This window comes from Bidens hawaiensis, unplaced genomic scaffold (genome assembly GCF_021521415.1).
Source record: "Bidens hawaiensis isolate Kalapana, Puna unplaced genomic scaffold, B.hawaiensis_p1.1 tig00025755_1, whole genome shotgun sequence".
In the NCBI taxonomy this organism is placed as follows: Eukaryota; Viridiplantae; Streptophyta; class Magnoliopsida; order Asterales; family Asteraceae; genus Bidens; species Bidens hawaiensis.
Window position 1 is genome coordinate 34,955 of NW_027494119.1, and position 19,572 is coordinate 54,526.

The 19,572-nt window shown below is 33.1% G+C and overlaps 1 protein-coding gene across 1 annotated transcript; it reads right to left on the minus strand.

Moving 5' to 3' along the window:
- Positions 1-723: 723 nt before the first annotated feature.
- LOC143572160 (mitogen-activated protein kinase 18-like) lies at positions 724-5,388 on the minus strand. The gene is made up of 9 exons (XM_077057386.1): positions 5,360-5,388; positions 3,437-3,845; positions 3,064-3,191; positions 2,919-2,978; positions 2,692-2,841; positions 2,210-2,577; positions 2,028-2,129; positions 1,301-1,467; positions 724-1,222 (listed from the first exon to the last, which is right to left on the minus strand). The coding sequence occupies exons 1-9, from the start codon at positions 5,384-5,386 to the stop codon at positions 933-935; spliced, it is 1,701 nt and encodes a 566-aa protein (XP_076913501.1). The 5' UTR covers positions 5,387-5,388; the 3' UTR covers positions 724-932.
- Between the last annotated feature and the right edge of the window lie 14,184 nt (positions 5,389-19,572).

Sequence of the window (19,572 nt, forward strand, 5' to 3'; positions counted from 1 at the left end):
TTTATTTATCAAAAGTTATCACTTACAGAATTTAAGTTGTCAAGCCCATATATAACATGGGTATTTAACCTAGTACATCAATACATACATTGTTTCATTGGAGATGCACATAAACATAAACATAATCTCATTTTTGTTTTAAAAGAAAAAAGAAAAAGAAATCCATAACCTAAATCCAATTATTGAAATCCATATATTTTTCAAAAATACATGTATGTAAAAAAAACAATTTAAAAAAATTGAATATAGGTCATAATTGTTCCAAAGAATTTTTTTTTTCTTTTTAAATATATCGACATTGCATCAAATTTTTTAAAAAAATTGAAAAAATTAGTAAAAATTGAGAAGGATTGAAAAAAAAAACCCCTAAGATTTTGCAATAAAAAATAATAACAAAACTAGATAACTGGATTATAACAAAATATTTTATGAATGACCTGATTGAAACAATTTCAAAACTTGATTACTAATCTACATGGTAATCCCTAATAACTTATCATCCTTAAATATGTTGAAATTTGATAAAGACATGGTTTACTTTTTTTCATATAAGATGAAATAAGTTCAAATGAAACAATTAAAAATTGACAATATCATTCATTTCAATAATACTTTAGGCTTAGACTTTCCAATTCAAAATGAAAGTATGTGAGCTTTTTCTAATGATTTGAATCCTAGAAACTATTATCTTGAATAATATCCTAAAAGATAACCACCTACAAATGCAATATTGTAATACAAATCCATTTGATGCAAACAACTTATTTAGATACTATCCTTATTTCAATAAAAGCTAAAAGAGTGTGCAAGCAATATACATCAACTAAAACACCATTTTTAACCTAATAATATAAGAGAACACACACTAGTATGTAATTAAAAAAAAAACAAGAAACTCGTAAATTAAAAGCCGAAAACAGTAACCTTTATGATCACCCCATATGATAAACACCCACCTCTCTATGAGACTGGGCTTGCATAAACTTCGCATCAAGCGTTACCCGTTCGTTTGACTGTTGTTGACCATGCGTTTGCTTGTAATACGGGTTACTATTGACCAAACCTGAAGCCAATTTCCCATCCGTTGACTTCTGTTGACCATGGGTCGCATAATGTGGAGAAAGACTGACTGTGTTTGTGTTTCTAACCATTACTCTTGGATCGTACACGTCTTTCATGCTTCTGTTACTCTCTAATGGAAGAACCGGGCCCACAACTCGTGCTGATCATGTATAACAAAAAGAACGAGTTATAAACACGCTTGGTTTATAAAAAAGTGGGAAATGGAAGTTTTGGTTACCTTTGGGCATTCTTGGTGGCGGTCGAGCGGCGGCATTGAATATATTTGCGGTGGCATCCGCATCTCCACTGCTATAAGACACAGTATCATCGACCATTGGTCGGTTGTCGAATGCAGACAAACATTGTTGCAGTTTGGGAGCAGTTGTGCTTGAAGCAACTGTTGACCTGAGTATATTATAAAATATTAAAAGAAGAAAATAAGCTGATTTTAACTGTCAAATGCTAACTGATGTGGCAATGGTTGATGCCATATCAGCCGACACAACAGAAGTCAAAAATGCAAAAGATATTCTTTATGAAATAAATAAGAAAAAACTATTATAACTTTTGAAAAAAACTGATTTTTTAAAATATATATGTTAATGTCAAGACAGATGTCAAGTGGCATATATGATGCATATCTAATATATATGAAATAAATCAGAAGGCCATATATGCAAAAGGATATGCTTATGTGCAAACCAAACTCATTACAATTTTGAAAAACTGATCTTTAAAAAAAATAAAAAATATATATTAAAAATGTCAAGTCAAGCCAACCAATCAACCATATATATAACTTATCATAATAAAAAATTTAGTAAAAAAAACCCAAAACAAAAACAAAATGCCTTTTGTTTTTAGCCTAATTTAAAATTTAATGCTATTTCTAATTTTGTGCATTTCCCCTCAAAAATGGCAACTACATACATCACTTTAAAATCCGTAATCTGCAAACGTCTTACCTCGGCACCGAAACATGTTTTCTCTCTGGAGGTATAACAGGCCCACTTTTCCCAACGTTTTCCTCAAAATAAGTAAACTGCCGCCTAAACTGACCAATCGCACTGCACATTAATAAAAACATGTTAACCAATGAACAACCCGATACAGAAAACCAAAACCAATCTCAAACATTAACTACAACCTAGGATAAAGAAAATTGGAACGATCATTGCCAGCCATGTAATCTTTGAGCAACTGAGGGTGGTATTCTAGAATTTCCCGGAATATTAACTCTCTAATATCATCTTTCGTGACTCTTCGTCTCTCAAACTCAAATTCCAATTTGGAAAACGACTGACATGACGGCTCACGTTCGACTTTTGATAGTCCCTTGAAGTACGGGTCGGCTAGGGCTTGTTCTGCAGTCGGTCGGTCCTTCGGGTCAAATGCCAATAGTCTTTGTAATAGCTTAAGTGCGAACGGATCAACTTCTGTAAACTTCTCAGAAAACGACACGGGTTTCTTTTTACGCATATCAGTTAAATACTTTCGTGCCTTATCATTACGTACCTGCAGAGGTTTAATGAGTACCAAATTAATAATTTTATAAAAGTATGTTATTGTGACTATAGATCAAGATTTTGTAAATAATCATAAGTTTTAAAACGATGTAATTTAACATACTCTAGAAATGGTGTCGGGTGACGGTGTCCCGAGAAGATCGGTAATGAGTTCCAATTGATGAACAACACTTTTTCCAGGAAAAAGTGGTTTTCCGGTCAATACTTCAGCAAATATGCATCCAATGCCCCAAATATCAACAGCAGGGGTATACTGCAATTAAAAAAAACAATAAATAAGAAAAATGAACGAACAAAAATTGACACAAGACCTAATAATTTATATCATACCTTTGAATAAAAAGATCCACATAACTCAGGAGCTCTATACCATCTTGTTGCCACATAATCCTGCAATGTTCAAATAAAGCTGAAAGGTGTTATTCGATGTGCATTTGTAGAACAAAATGTTGTAATAATTGAATAAGTAATGTACCGTCCAAAATATTGTTGTTGGAGTATCTGTAAATGCAGCCCTTGCTAACCCAAAATCGCATATCTTGAGTTTGCAATTTGCATTTGCTAGTATGTTCTTCGGTTTCAGATCTCGATGATATACGTTTGCTGATTTCATACAAATTTGAATCAGCATTTGAGTCATTAAATGTTGAATATTGTAATCGATATATTCACACTATGTATAACCTAACATTTTTAGACAACAAGTTACAAAATTTATTAAAAAAATGTCATTTTTGAAACATCCAATCAGGACAAAGGACCATATTTAAGCTAATAGAAATGTACAATGACTAAAACAAGACTAAAAAATGTACCAGAAATAAATATATTTGATGTCAAAAGGTTACCTGTATGCATATATTTCAAAGCGCGAAGCATTTGATATAGAAAAAATCTATGATGCTCGTGTGTCAAGTCATCATTGGCCTTTATAACTTGATGAAGATCAGATTCCATGAGTTCAAACACAACATAAATATCTTTAAAGTCCCGTCTTGACGGAGGCATCATAATGCGTTTAATTTCAACAATATCAGGATGACGTAAGAGCCGTAGCAATTTAATTTCCCGCAAAATTCGAATAGCGTCCGACGAATGTTCAAAAATGTTTGTTATTTTCTTTATTGCAACCTTTTCACCCGTTTGCGTGTCCACCGCTGCACAAACGACTCCATAACTTCCTTTTCCTATTATTTCTAGAATCTTGTAACGGTTTGATTCACCATATTCAGTGAAAAACTCCACCTCTTTTGAACTCTGCACCATTTTTATTGCAAATTTAGATCACAGTAATCAACAAACAGTTACTTCATGAAAATAGATCTTTAACTCAAAAATCCCAAAACGGAACACATAAATACTTGATAAACAAACAATAACAACGTCTAAAACTCATACAAAGCAAGTAAAGAGCCGTAATTTGTGACGATCATGCTTTTTTAACGATTTGATTTGCCATATCCAGTGAAAAACTCAACATTGAAATAAACAACAATCAACAACCAGTTTGAACTCTCTATAATCATAACAACCACATAACTAAATCAATACTCTACAAACAGTTACTTCATGTATAAACCTTCCCAAAAACATTTACAGATTTGATCAACAAGCAATAACAGCATCTAAAAAGCAAATAAAGATCTGTAATTCGCGACGATCGTGATTTTTTAACGCTTTGATTTTCACCATATTCAGTAAACAAAAACTAACCTTTTTGAACTATGTAAGTTCAGATTAAAATATAATAACATTAAAATAAACCATAATCAACAAACAATTTGAACTCTCTATAATCATAACTACTACATAACTGAATCAATGTTCTCTACAAACAGTTACTTTATGTATAAACATTCTCCAAAACAGATCATGTATCTTGATCTACAAGCAATAACAGCATCTAAATCTCATACAAAAGCAAGTAAAGATCTGTAATGTGCGATGATCACATATTAAGTAAAAACCTAACCTTTTTTGAACTCTGCAAGTTCAGATTAAAAATTTTACAATCTTATAACATTAAATAAACAATAATCAACAAACAGTTTAAATTCTCTATAATAATAACCAAATCAATATTCTCTATAAACAGTTACTTCATTAATAAACATTCTACAAAACAGATCTTAAACTTAAAAATCCCCAAATAATATCTAAAACACATACAAAAGCAAGTAAACATCTGTAACTCACGACGATCATGACTTTTTAACATTTCGATCCATATCAAGTAAAAATCTAAACTTTTTTGAGCTCTGCAACTTCAGATTACAATATAATAACATTAAATACACAATAATCAACAAACAGTTTAAATTCTCTGTAATAATAACCAAATCAATATTCTCTACAATAGCAATTACTTCATAAATAAACATTCTCCAAAACAGATCTTAAATATAAAATTCCCCAAATAACAGCATCCAAAACCAAAACATATACAAAAGCAAGTAAACATCTGTAACTCGCGACGATCGCGATCTTTAACTGCTCGATCACCATATTAAGTAAAAATCTAACCTTTTTTGAACTATGCAACTTCAGATTATAATATAATAACATTAAATAAACAATAGTTTTAATCTCTACAATAATTATAACACAAAAACAATTACTTGATAAATAAACATTATCCAAAACAGATCTTAAACTCAAAAATCCCAAATTAAAAGCATCTAAAACTCATACAAAAGCAATCAAACAGCTGAAATCTGTAACCATAACCATAAATTCAACTCAAATAATAACCAAATTATGTAAAAATAAACCTTTCTTCTCCGATCCTGCTGCTGCATCTTCAACCTCCACCAGCCTTTAATTTCCCAAAAATCAAATTCAGATCAAAATAATAAAAAACTGAGAGATTCGCCGGAAAACCCGCCGGAGATTGAACGGCATTCACCGGAGCTACGAATCAGCTAACCGAATTGCTCAGAAATGCGTTTCAATTTCATAAATTTGACTCAAATCGAATGGCTGAAAACCCTAACCCTAACCCTAACGGCACCGACAACGGCTACTTAGAGAGAGAAGAGAATTGATTAATGGCACCACCACAAGTAAGACTATCTATCATTGATCGATTGGGTTAATAATAATAATAATACAAGTAGAGTTGGTGATTTATTCAGTAGCCTGTGATTTGGTACTGAATTGAATGATCTCAAGATCTTGCGGTGTATAATGTGTATGAGAGAGAAAGAAACAGGAAACGGAAGTGGGTTTCGAATAGTTTATCCGCCGAAGGAGAGAGAGATGTGGGTTTGCTTATAGACTACGGACTTTGCTGACTTTGAACCTTTAACCTACTTGGACGGGTGTCTATGCGATGTAGCGGGAAACTCATATCTTGGTAATTATGTAACAAGTTTATGGGCATTTTTGTTCGGTTTGAAACTGTGAACCCATTCAAACCGGCCATTAGGTTGATTTCAACGGTTGGTTTCAGTTTTCGACAACAAAAAAATGTTGATATGGTTTGACTCACAGTTTAATTTAAAAAACTATCAAAACCAGACCGCAAAAACCCCTATGTAAAATGTTGTTTTTTTTAACTGAAAAACTATAGTAGTATCATACTCAAACTAGAGATAATAAAATGCTCATTTTTATGGTCCAATGGTTTTTTAAAAATATTAGCATATGAAAAAGTTACGACCGTTTAAGAATTGTTTGGGGAAGTTGGGTTTAAAATGAAATTAAAAAGAATATATAGGTAAAAGAGTATGTACCATAGTTGTAACTATTTTTTAAAATTTACAAAATCTTATTAAAGTTAAGGGGCAAAATGTAACCATTTCATGATGAAAACACCTTATTGCCATTGTTTAGCATGCTTTGTGTGTTATATACCATGCATTAAATCTTGCATTTTACTTTAAAACAAGGTATCTTAATTTGCCCATGTATCCTTTAGTATATATAGTATAGATATAGATAATAATTTCCGTTTTGTTTTTAAGGAATGCAATAGACAGTTTACGGTATGACTGGTGGTTGCAAATCGGCTTGTGTTTGGAAATTGGAACCAGAAAGAATTTCTTCTGAGGGGCATAATTACTGGTTTCCAGATCTTCCCGGCGTCCTCAGAGAAACACAGGCCATTTGACAGTTGACACCGATTGTGTCGCCACAAGAGTAGAAACCCTCTAACGTAGCGTAGACAAGATAAAACCCCCGTTTTTGTTTGTCTTCAAATTGTCGACTTTCCGAAGGAATCTTCATTGCCATAGCCAAATAGGCTAACACAAAAGATTACCTACACTCATTAGATATTTTTTTTGGGGGGGGGCGATAATTTTCCGTGTGTTTAGGTCACCGCAATCCCCAAATTTGAGAGCCCTCACTCTGGCCAAACTATTTTGTCTTAACTGAGGCCACGCTGACTTTCAGAGTTTGGCTTGAGGATTCCCCCAGGAAACCATACTGACAGTCGTCCTACCACCACAAAAGCATAAGTCTCTGGCGTAAAACATAGTGGGATAAAAACTCGGGTGGGCTTGGAATTCGAACTAACAATTTTGCAGTAGATCTAGTTCAAATTTTTCATTGTCTTAATCTGTAACACCCCGGCTTAAGCGGAAACGCCCGAGTGTGACGTACAGATTGCTCAAACACACTTGGCACTATTAAGTGACCATAATAACATTAATTCATTAAATAGCTAAGTACACAAGTTCAATCAAGTAAACAATACGAGTTTAAATCAAAGATAAACAATAATCAAAACAAATGTCTCGTTTATTAAATAACCTAGGTAATCTAAGTGTTTTCAATACTTCAACCTCTAATCACGGTACCTGTAACATATGTATAAAATATGGTCAGCTATAAATATAGCTGGCGAGTTTCCACAGTTTTAAATACGTACATAAAAACCATACAATTCATAGACATGTGATAAACGAGCAAGATAGTCCTTTCCAGTTGGTACAACCAACGTACTTGGATAATCGCGCAAGTAAGGTCCTTTCCAATTGGTAACAACCAACGTACTTGGATAATGAGGCCCTTTTCCACTCGATACAAATGGACCGGAGTGCAAAGGGGGGCGTATGATCATACTTAATGAGGCTTCCCAATCGTGCAAGTAATATTCATACAAGTAATACAAGTAACACACAAGTCCATATACGAATTGTAGTTTTGTAATAGAAGAAATAATACTTGAATTTTTATAAGGATACATATGCTACCCCCAAAACATTAAAACATTAAAAAGGGGTGGTGAAAAACTCACCTCAGTAATTGAGGTAAAAAGGAAAACTCGAAAGCATTGAAGATGGCAAACAATTGAACGCGTCACGAAAGCCGAAACGAGCGATCCGCAATAACTATTTTAGGTAAAAACAAGACTTAATCGATAATCGTACGGGATTGTATTTATTGTAAGACTTGTAGCGAACATTTTATATTATTCTCTATTCTTTGATAATAATATTATTATTATATATGTTTTAACGGGATTTCGGGTTTTTTTTTTTCTTACGATATAATTATTTTAAATGACAAAGATACGAGGCTTGAACATTTGAAATACTTGAGTTAAGGTTTATGAGTCGAAATTATAATCAATGATTTTAACAAAAGGTTTTTAAATGAATTAAAGTTTACATTTAGTATTAACGAAGGATTTTTAATTACGGTTTTCCAAAACGAAATTTTGGTTTTTAAGTGTGTAGCGGTGAGATATATGTTATATTTAATTTACAAAATTTTTATTTTATTTAAAAAGGTTTGTATAGATTTGTTATGATTTTTAAATAACCTAATAATTAAATAATGACTATATAGTTAATTAAAATGGATTACAAAAATATCTTGACCCGGGTTTCGAACCCGGGTCTCTCCGATCCAAGCCACAAGAGTTAACCAGTTGAGGCAGCCGTTATATTCGTTAAGATTACAAGTTTAAATTATTAAATGTACTAACTGTTATAATGGTATAATATTAATTATAAGTTACAAAACAACAAACCTGTTAAAAGATTGACCTGAGTGTTTCAAACCCGGGTCTCACGTGTGTCAAGCTCGTAACCCAACCAGATGAGCCAGTTATAAAATTCATTTAAGGCACGGAAGTAATTAAGATAAACATAACTTAGATTCATCTTCTCCAATTGAAACCCTAGGTTTTCAATTGGGGAATTGGTTCCATGAACGTTTAAACCAGGTTAAGGGTTTATTTTATTGGATCAAAACTAATCATATTGATATATTAATTACCCGTTATCGTGTTGTTTCGACGGAGAAGACGACCTTGCCGGAGCCGGACTTTGGAAGAAGAATTACTGATATTATAGAGTGATTTAGAGAGAAAGAAGGGTATGAGCGAGTTGCACAGCGTCCTAAGCCCCTATTTATACACTCAATTGGAGCGTGTACGCGTTAAATTTGTTAATGGTGATTCCGTGATTTTTGGCGACGATTACGGGCCAAATACGCGGTTTAAAATTTGTTACAATGTAATTAATAAGTTGATTACGATGCCATATCAATGATATAACGCGTTAAACTAACAAAACGGGTCAACGATTGATGTTAGGGGGTGTCTGGGGCTTGCCGGAGCCGCTGCCGGCGACGGCGGCCGGAAAAACGGGCAGGGGGGCGGGGTTAGGGTTGGGTTGTTTTTAAAATAATATAATTTAAATAGTATTTACACTTCGGGTCCCTCAAGTTCTCTAAACATTATAAATGAGGCTTAATAACTTTTTAAGTTATAAAAAGTATTTAAAGTTTACGTTTTTAACCCTAAACTTTATAGTTTCGGTTTTTGGATTATTTACGCGTTTAAGCGGGTTATCGATAAGCCTCGTAGTAATAAATGAACGGACGTTTTAAACATAAATGTCGGAAATTTTTATTAATAATTGTGACCAAATAATCAAACGACCCAACAGGTCGGGTTTACAAATACAAATACAAATCGAAAATCGACGAATGTCACATAATCCATCAAAAGTGACACAGGTCTGAATCAAACCAACAACCTTTTATACTACTACCACCACCACCACTACGATGTATTAAGTATCAAGCTACTTTGGAACTTCATGTTGTGGTGGGGCATGGTGAAAAATTGCTTTTGGTTTGATTTATTATAGTAAAAGTTTTGTTGTGGTGGGGCACGGTGAAAAGTTGGTATTGGTTTGATTTGTTATAGTAAAAGTTTTTGTGATAAGGTTTTGTTATCAAAGTTCAGGAACCAAAAAGTAAATATGTGAAACAAAAAGTGAAGGGCTAAAAAGTGTATATGTGAAGCATGTGTGTCATGTTTGAAAGTTGTTGTATGTTGCGACGAGTACATGGTGAGAAATCGGTCGGTATTGGTTGGAGTTGTTTTGGTAAAAGTTTTGTGACTAAAGTTTTATTACCAGAGTTAATAAGTCAAAAGATAAAGATCTAAGTAGAGAGGACAAAAGTTGAGGATAAAAAACATATATATGCAAAACTTGTTTTGACAAAAGTTGAGGGGAAAAACATATATATGCAAATTTTGTGAAACGAAAGTTAAGAAGCCAATAATGTATATATGCAAAACTTAATGATGAGATGCCAAAAATGTATATGTGCCAAGTACTGTTGCAAAAGCATATGGCTTGCGGAATTAAAGTTTTCAAGTTACATATTAGTCTATATATGTATAATTTTTGTGTTACTTGAGATGGTGAAACAAAACCTCATCAAGAATGATGGATGAGGTGTTTGAAAGACATTAAGTGAATCATGTATTAATGATGTATAGGTGGGATGATGAGTTGATATAATGCATTATCATTATTATACATGAGATGTTTCATATCATAAGCATAACGATCATGTCAGATAGTTACCCTTCAAAAACGTTATTGTATAGTCGTAAAGAATAAACTACCTTGGCAGAACACATAATATCTATCATGTTCATGACGGTAGTTTACCATTGTATAAGAGTTTAAGGTTAGTGTTGTATCATCAAAATTTTATCTCAGAATCATCTTGTATTTGAACTGTACTGAGTTGTGCCAAAATTAAACCAAACCATATTGAACTTGTTTAAATATTTGTTATTAGATTTATAGCTAAAATAATTACTTTATGTCAAAGTTTCAATCTCAATTCGTTAATAAGTAGTTAGCAAAAGTTTTATGCCAATAAGTTTAAAACCCAAACATGCCAAGTTTAAATAGAAAATCTAAACAACCCATAACCGAATCAAGCCCCATACATAACATCAAAATACCGAAACTTGGTTTAAAATTAAGACCAAAACCGACTCACGAGCATAGCACACCTCTGTCTGAGACAAGTAGCATTCTAAAAAGCTCTTGTACTCATGAAAAACTACAGAAAGAAACAACCATGGCCGGTCCGTAGGCCAGTGAAACCATACAATGGCTTTAGGCCCACACTTAATTAAGGCCTTCAAATCCCAAAGTTATTGTATGCGGGTGTATGCTCATATATAGATACATTATAACGGGCAAAGTAAACTCAAAGTCATGTATTGGTCTGGATGTAAACTTGGTTGTTGCTAAGCTATCGGTCACGAGTTTCGGACCTGTAACAATCATTTTTATTTATATTCTCTTTTATTCGCAAATGTCACGAAAGAATTATAAATCTTATTTCGATTTATGTCTCTAAAATTTTTTAAACTGGCCCTACAAACTACGTGTCACTGAAAGCAAAACCCAACTAGATAGCTAGCCTTCTAAAAAACTCTCATTTAGAAAACTCACATGTAGTCATGAAGAACTAAATATAGATAACATGTGTCACTACAACCTAGTAATATCATTATTGTGATAAGGATTCACAGTTGTCATAAAGTTTGAGTATGGTGATTCATCACCAAATTTTGACATGTGAGTTAGTTTATTTGACATATTTATATAACTTTTTGTCACCGTATAATGTAAATATTATTATATTGATATGGAATCATTTGGTTTTGTATGTTATGTTTAGTTGGTTAAGTGTCCTTATATTAGTAGGTCTGATGTTACCACAGTCTGGTCCCCTTTAACATCAATAACATAAAATATAGACCTCATAAAATTGACCAAGGTGACGTAGTGTGCCATGTGCACCGACTTCTTTTTCACTTCCGACCACCAAATGTCAAAAAAATATTGATAAGTTATAATAAAATGCACGTGGTAAAATTACCTCCAAATCTTTGTTTTCTCTTAAGTTTGGTAACATGTTTTTCATCTTGTAAATAAATCACATATATGTCAATATTTTTTTTATATGCTAGTGTATATTAGATTTCATCTTTTAAAGTCAAATTAAAAATAAATAATCTCATCTTTTATGTATTGACTGATAATAATTCCAACTTTAAAAATTCATTAACAACGGTCCCAACTTTTAACTATTTTTGTTTCAATGGGCATTCGTTAAAAAACACTTAACGCAGTTAAGTTTTTTTTTCGAGTTTAAAAACGATGTTTTAGGGCTTTTGATCGGAAGAACGATAGGAGTCGACTGATGTAAAACTTATCTCGAAACGGTGATTCAAATGGCTTGATTTTTGTTAATTGGAAATTCAAAACCCGAATTGAAGCATTGTTTCATCGCTTGAAGCACCATTTCGAGATAAGTTTTACATTAGTCGACTCGTATCGTTCCTCCGATCAAAAGCCCTAACACATCGTTTTGAAACCCGGAAAAAAACTTAACAGCGTTAAGTGTTTTTTAACAGATGTCCATTTGAGACAAAAATAGTTGAAAGTTGAGACCGTTGGTAGTGATTTTAAAGTTGGGATTATTATTATCGGCCAATACACAAATGTGAGTGTATTACACGGGATTTGTCTGTGTGTAAATTAATACAATGAATTATTTGAAACAAATAATTTCTTTAAAAAGTTTAAAGATAAACCTATTAAAAATGCATTACAATACTTCTTTGTACAAAACATTGACATAGTATTGATAACTTCGATTAAAGCTTGCTCACCACTTTGACTTGAACCGTTTTGACGAAAAGAAAAAAGTTGCCCGTTTCAACCTAAACCCATTTTGACCATAACCAAATTCATTTTTTAAGTTGGCCTGATTTGACCTAACTCATTTTCACACAAATCCCTTCTGACGAAACCTAGTATGAACCAAACTTATTTTTTTGAGCTAAACAAAATTGTTTTATTTTAAATGGCTCATTTTGATTTTAACTCATTTTCACTCAAGCCAATTGTGACCTCTACAATTTATGTCTCATTTACTCATTCAGCATAAAATATACCGAAAGCTCATTCCTTTTATGTTATACGAACATCCAAAATCCCTTTACCTAACATAATATACAAAACTTATGCCATAATATCCCATATAAAGTCACATAAACTGATTAACATTAAAGTCGCAATTTTAACATGTTATGGAGACTCTAATCTCCATAATTGTTTTGTGGTAACAAACTCATCTCACTATCTCTAATGGTTTATACTTTATACACAAAAAGTGATGCATATGATTCAAACATAACAAAAATTACCCCTTAAAAACATGCATCAATTACTTAATATCTCATTGTTGTATTTAAAAGCCCAAAACATCATTCACAAATCATAATAAACTCAAATCTCAATGTTTTACTCAAGATTTCAAAATTATCCAAAAATATCATATCATCACTTGACAACATGGATACGCATAACAAAATTGGTTTAATAGTAATGCCATAAAATTTATGATAATAGATGTCCAGGGATCATCCCTTGACAACATTGATGCGCGTAATAAAACTGTTAGATTTATGAATAATCGTGTAACGCCAAGCAGTGTTGTTTGCAAACTATGGAATATAAACTATAAGCAGGCTCTCTTCCAACCAAATAATCGTGTAACCTCAAATAGTGTTCTACAAATCGTAAGATTAAAAATATTGTATTTATTCAACAAAATTTGAAGTACATGTATAATTAAATATCTATTTAAACACAGGTCACTAATTATTACATCATAATGGTTCATAACTCATTATTTAACTAATTTAGTCATTCAATATTTGATTTTAAACTTATTAATTATATATTCAATAGTTCATATGTTTTTTTTTTAAATTATGGCGAACCTTTCTATATCTAATAGTAAAATTATATATAATTGGTTAGTAAAAGTTAGTGTGATTTAAATTGCATTAAATGCATTTTTTTTATATGGGTTACAACTAATGGGTCATGGCAATTAAATTCATAATCCATGGATAACATAGATTAAGGAGAGTGAAGATTAGAAAATAAGAGAGAGATTAAACCTAGGATTGAATGTGGTTATGACACATCATCCTCATTATTTTTATTTATTAGTATAGGTCGATATTTGATTTTAAACTTATTAATGATATTTAATAGTTTATGTCTTTTAAAAGAATCATTGTGAATCTTTCTATATCTGATAGTAAAATTATATATAATTGGTTAGTAAAAGTTAGTGTGATTTAAATTGCATTAAGTACATTTTTTTCATATGGGTTACAACTAATGGATCGTGTCAATTAAATTCATGATCTATGGATAGCATGGATTAAAGAGAGTGGGGATTAGAAAATAGGAGAGAAATTAAATATAGGATTGATTGTGGTTATGATACATCATCCTCACTATTTTTGTTTATTAGTATAGGTAGATTTGCCTCTTTTAAACAACGTTTTATTAAAACAAAGCTGCCAAGCCCAGAACATAACAAGAAAAAAAAATACAAAGTTACATTAATTATACATAATTAACGAATTCGGCTCTATGTTGTAACCAAAATGTGATGTCTCTCTTGATTAGTTCAACGACTTTGAAGTAAGAGTATTTGAAGATATCAAAAATAGCCTTTTTCCTCCTTTTCATAGATTCCACGTGACGGCCATAGCTGCAACCGTAATCATCATCTTCTTTTCTGAGTTTCCGGCGTTGTCATTTGCATAGTCAAGCAGGGGCGCAACTTCTTGGGGACTAGGGGTGGCCCCAGTCACTTTCGTTTTTTCGGTTAATAGTTTAAATTTCACGATTTTTCCGTTGAATCAATTATGTCTACTAGTTATAAAATCCATTGAAATACGAGATAAGTAACCTTTATAGTAATAATAAAATCCACTGAAGTATCATGTGTATCAATTTCAGTTATTTTTAAAAACTTTAGCTATATATAATAATTACAAAGTTAATAATGTGTCGGAAAACAACATAAATTAAAAATAATATATAGCTTTAACAATAATTGAAGGTTGAGTGTGTAAATCACTCACTGAGCTATAACTTATTATTATCGCAAATTTGTGAGTAAAACCCAATCATTCCCGCAATGCCGACAACTAGTATTTTTTACAATTATTAATAAAACCATTATTTGTTCATGGGCCATGGTATCCATATGATTGAGCCTTTGTTAGTAAATAATAACACTATAAACTTTAAAATAACTATTTTTAATGTTGGATTTGGTTGGCGAGGTTTGATACTATTTATGATATACTAGTATTTCGACCCCCGTGTTACAGGGTTGTGAAACCATAGCCGAATACAAAAGCAGATTAGTTTCACCAATATACAACTTAAAAGTCTAATTTAGGAGCCTACAAACTAAAAAAATATTTAGCTTCAATGTCATTAAAAGGTTAAAAAAAAGTGTCTTGATAACAAACACTTAAGTGGCGAACAATTTTGAAACATTTAAAAATTCACGCGAGGCCAGAAAAACCAAACATCGTCATAGCCATAAATCGACCTGAAGAAGCGAAATCACAAACATAACCACCCTGAAGAAACGAAATCATAAACATAACCACCATACTTCCAAAAAGTCCAATCCGAATCAAAGTCAATTCCTTTTTATCTATTCAAGAAGCAAAATGATAATGAAATTTATAATATATTACATAAGAGATTTCTTATGTGAGGAAGATAAATAACCCAAAATTTCTTTTATGCCTCAATACTTGATGGTTGATAGTTGATACATCATTTCATACTAACGATCTCATACTCTCATTCCTGGAAGTGGCAACTTCCGGGTTATTAAAATCTGGGAAGAGTCATGTGCATTTAACATCATCCTGAAGTTGGGTAATCAAAGTATTGTACCTAAATCCACTTCCAAAAGTACCCCTGCACCACAAATTGCAAACCTGTAATTGTTATTCAAATATCAAAGCTGAATTTAGTCTTTATAACTTGCAACTTGATACCAAATAATAATATGCAATATCTGATTTCAATTAACCTGAAGTGTCAAATTTCCCAAACTACCCTTAATCTGAAATCCTGAATTTGTCCATTTGTCCATCTAAATCTGCAATACAAACAAATTGTCAACTTGTGCTAGATGTGATCAACTAAATGGTTTAGGTAGTTCCTCTGGTCAAATTTTTTTAAACAAAATTAGGATAAAAATTGAAACGCAAACTAAAAAGTATCAAACATAAAGACATAAATTTAACTGAAATGTAGCACTTACCGCAACCAATTGAAGCCAAAGATTTTGCCACATGTCTTTCAATTCCAATGAAATCCACTATTCCAAACATCAGCTGTAAGATTCATTCCTGCAACAAATTCATATTTACTACACTTTAGTGCAAATAATTTAATTGATCAAACGATCTAGTTTCTTTTGTGGAACAATCTTCTTATTGATCATGTTCAAGATCTCTTGTTATGATTTTCAGGGACATTAATGTAAGGACATCAAGAGATTTGTTTTTTGTTGTATTTCTGGTTTTGCCCCTAGGGTATTTGTCTGTATCGTTGCCTCTTCTTTGCCTTTGGGTCTTCATTACTGACTTTCTTTGTTATATCAAAGAATTCTTAATTTCAATACCCTTTTGATTGCTACCCTTATTACCAAGTTTTTTCCCCCCAAATTCTTCTTAGGCTCGTAGCTAAGTATTCAGATGACATGAGTGCATGATATTTGTTCATTTTTTAAGTTTATTAACCATCACCAATTTTTTTTAGTAAGTTTAAGATTCAAATAACAAAGTGTATATAGATAGAAAGTAAACAAAAGAGTTTTAAAACTTATAGTTGAACCATAAAAAGATAAAATTAGTCATGTTATCCATTCAAGCTAATGGCACATACATATAGCCAAATATTTTCTAATGAAAAGGTAAAAATGCTTACTTTTGTCACTTCTGGATTGTAGATGTTGATATCCTTATTTTTAGTTGAAGCATGACTTATAGTTGCATTTAGTAGCAGCAGCCATAGATGGAATACCATTTGAAGAAACACTAATCGACCCCGGGCAGATTACGGATAATCTGGGGGTTAAATAAATGTTTCTCACGAGGGGTTAGGTCCGGCAAAGATGGTTCTTTTGATGACCTGCAAAACAGACACCGTGAGCTCGTCACTGAGAAGGGGGTACCTCCTTGTGACCACCCTCCGGCGTGAGAATCAGACTAGATTGCTCTTGAATATAAGTGTATATTAAGAGATTGCTAGAGAAGATAAGATAATGAGATATCAGATAATGTGATGTGTCTATACCATTTCAAGGTGTTGGAGTATTTATAGCCGAAGGTAGGTTTCCAAGCAGGTACAGCCGGCTGAATAGTATTCCTGTTCTGCCAACTGTGGGCTACGCACGTGCCATGCTGGTGGTTGGTGGGTAGGCAGCGGCTGATAGTGACCAGGCCGGCTGTGTACTATTCCTGTTCCACCAACTGCAGGCTATGCACGTCCTCCGACAGGTTGGTGAGTAGGCAGCGGCTGGTAGTGACATACAGTACAAGAGCGTGCTGCTCGTCATACTGTTGTCAGTGAGCTGTCGTATCTTTGGTCAGATCTTTTGTCCATACCTCGTCAGGTACAGTACAAAAGATCCTCCAGTATCGTACGGACTGGCTCATTTGTGCGGGAGTGTTCCCGGCTTTTTGCGGGAGTGTTTCCGGCTTGCTCACTCCTTCTTCAGGTGACATTACTGAATTATTTAAGAGTTAAGTGCCTTGTGCGTGTAGCCTTGCTGCGCGGGTAGCCTTCCCTGATGGCTAGTATCCGTTGCTGCGGGAACAGGTGGAGTACGTCGACCATTGGGAGGCTTTTCCTGCGGGAACAGCTTGCGTACTGCGCGTAAGGACGTCACGTCTCTGAGCATGGTGGGTCATGCGGATCCAGTTGGTTTCTGCGCAGACGTCTCTTCAAGGTGTCTTGCGAGTTTAGCCTTTGCGCAGACGTCCCTGTTGAAGGTGAGTCTTGCGGGTTCAACTGCGCAGACGTCCCTCTTTGAGGTGAGTCTTGCGGGTCCAACTGGGCTCTGCAGGGACCTACCTCTTCACCATTTAAGCAGACCATCCAGATGAAAAACACAATTGTTAGTTAATTTAATTAAGATGTGTACGTGATTACTGGTTGGATGGATGGAAGAGAGAAAGAAGGTTGCAGAGACGAACGATTGAAGACATTGACAAAAAGGAGGTGATGTAATAGTGAGAATGGGAGAGATTAACACACGTGTATACAAACGTGGAGCTGTACAACAACAGATGCATCATATACAACAACGAATGAACAGTAAGTAAATATGTGTGTGATGAGTTATTTCAAAAATAATATATATAAATATAATAATTAGTGCAAGAAATAAAATATGTAAATTTTAAGAGACTAGGGTATATTTGGCAAAACTAGCTGGTGGCTGTTAGCTGGAAGTGGGTAGCTGGAAGCTGTAGCTTTTTAGATATATTTAGGTGTTAGGCAGAGTAGCTGGAGCTTTTTAGATATATTTAGGTATTTTTGCAGAGTAGCTGAAGCTTTTAATAAAACTAATTGGATGCCAGCGTGGTGCGGCGGACCGCGCGTGCAACCTGACATCAACCGCATAATCAGTGTCGGTACGTGATTCACTTGATATTAGTGCATGCATAACCCGAATGCAGACGTGTACTTCGTGCAAATACAGTAAGCGTGTAATCGATGGCGAAAATCAAGAAACAAAGCTAAAATATACAGTAATTTCAAATAGATAATTTTTTAAACCAACCTCTTTTTATCTGAAACCCTTTCCGACCTGACACCATTTTAATCTGAAACATGTTCTGACCCGGCCCCTTTCAACTCAAAACCGTACCGACACGAACCGAGCTAAATTAACCCTTTTTTATCGACTCGTTCCGACCCTAATTTGGTCTTACACATGACCCGAGCTCGTCTGACTCGACTTGTTGCCAATTATAACCGGTAAAAAAGTACAGCAATATCATATTAAAATTAAAGAGAATAAAATGATCTTTTTTATGATATAATTTGTTTAAAAAAATATTAACATGTGAAAAAGTTATGGACTTTTAAAAAGTCATGGGGGCAGTTAGTTTTGAATAAGAGTAAAATATGTAACTATTATATAAATTTACAAAAGTTGATAAAAGTTCAAGTACCAAACTTGTAAATTCAAATGTAAAAGCTTGTAGCTTGTTCACAAACGCTAGTAGTAGTAGCGTTTAAAAAATAAGCTTTTTCTCATTAACTAAAAGTTTCAAGCTCCTTCAACCAAACAATGCTTTTAATTGAGTATGAGCTTTTTCTTAAAAGCTTGAAGCTTGAAGCCCCTAAAAGCTACTTGCAAAACATACCCTATGTGTTTGAAACATAACCAAAACCCAAAATTCGTTTTAAACATAACTCAAATTTGAATTTCTGGTTATTTAAATCGGATCCTTATTTGATTCAAATCTAATTTGAATGTGAATCGAATTTGAATCTAGAAATCTCAAATTCTATTCGAATAGCCCGAATAACATTTTTATATATATATTTGTTGTATTGCATTTTCATATAGCAATGTACTACTGGCTTCAAAATATATGATTTAGTTAAGTTATTTTGGGCTAAAAGAAAATATGTCGATTTAATTTAGCCACTAAAACCCTAAATCGCTATTCTATTGCTGTCATTTTATATGTATATGGCTACAATTTTCTTTGCTCCCAATGCGTCTATTGATCAAAAAATGGTGATTTAATCAATCAAATTGATATGTAGAAGGATTTAGATTCATCAAT

Bases quoted from the DNA above. Each gene is read 5' to 3' on its own strand.
- LOC143572160 (XM_077057386.1), bottom strand. From the start codon at position 5,386: ATGCAGCAGCAGGATCGGAGAAGAAAG. The intron at 2,979-3,063 runs GTACATTACTTA...TGAACATTGCAG, and splicing joins CAACAACAATATTTTGGACG to GATTATGTGGCAACAAGATG. The intron at 2,130-2,209 runs GTTGTAGTTAAT...ATTAATGTGCAG, and splicing joins TCCAATTTTCTTTATCCTAG to TGCGATTGGTCAGTTTAGGC.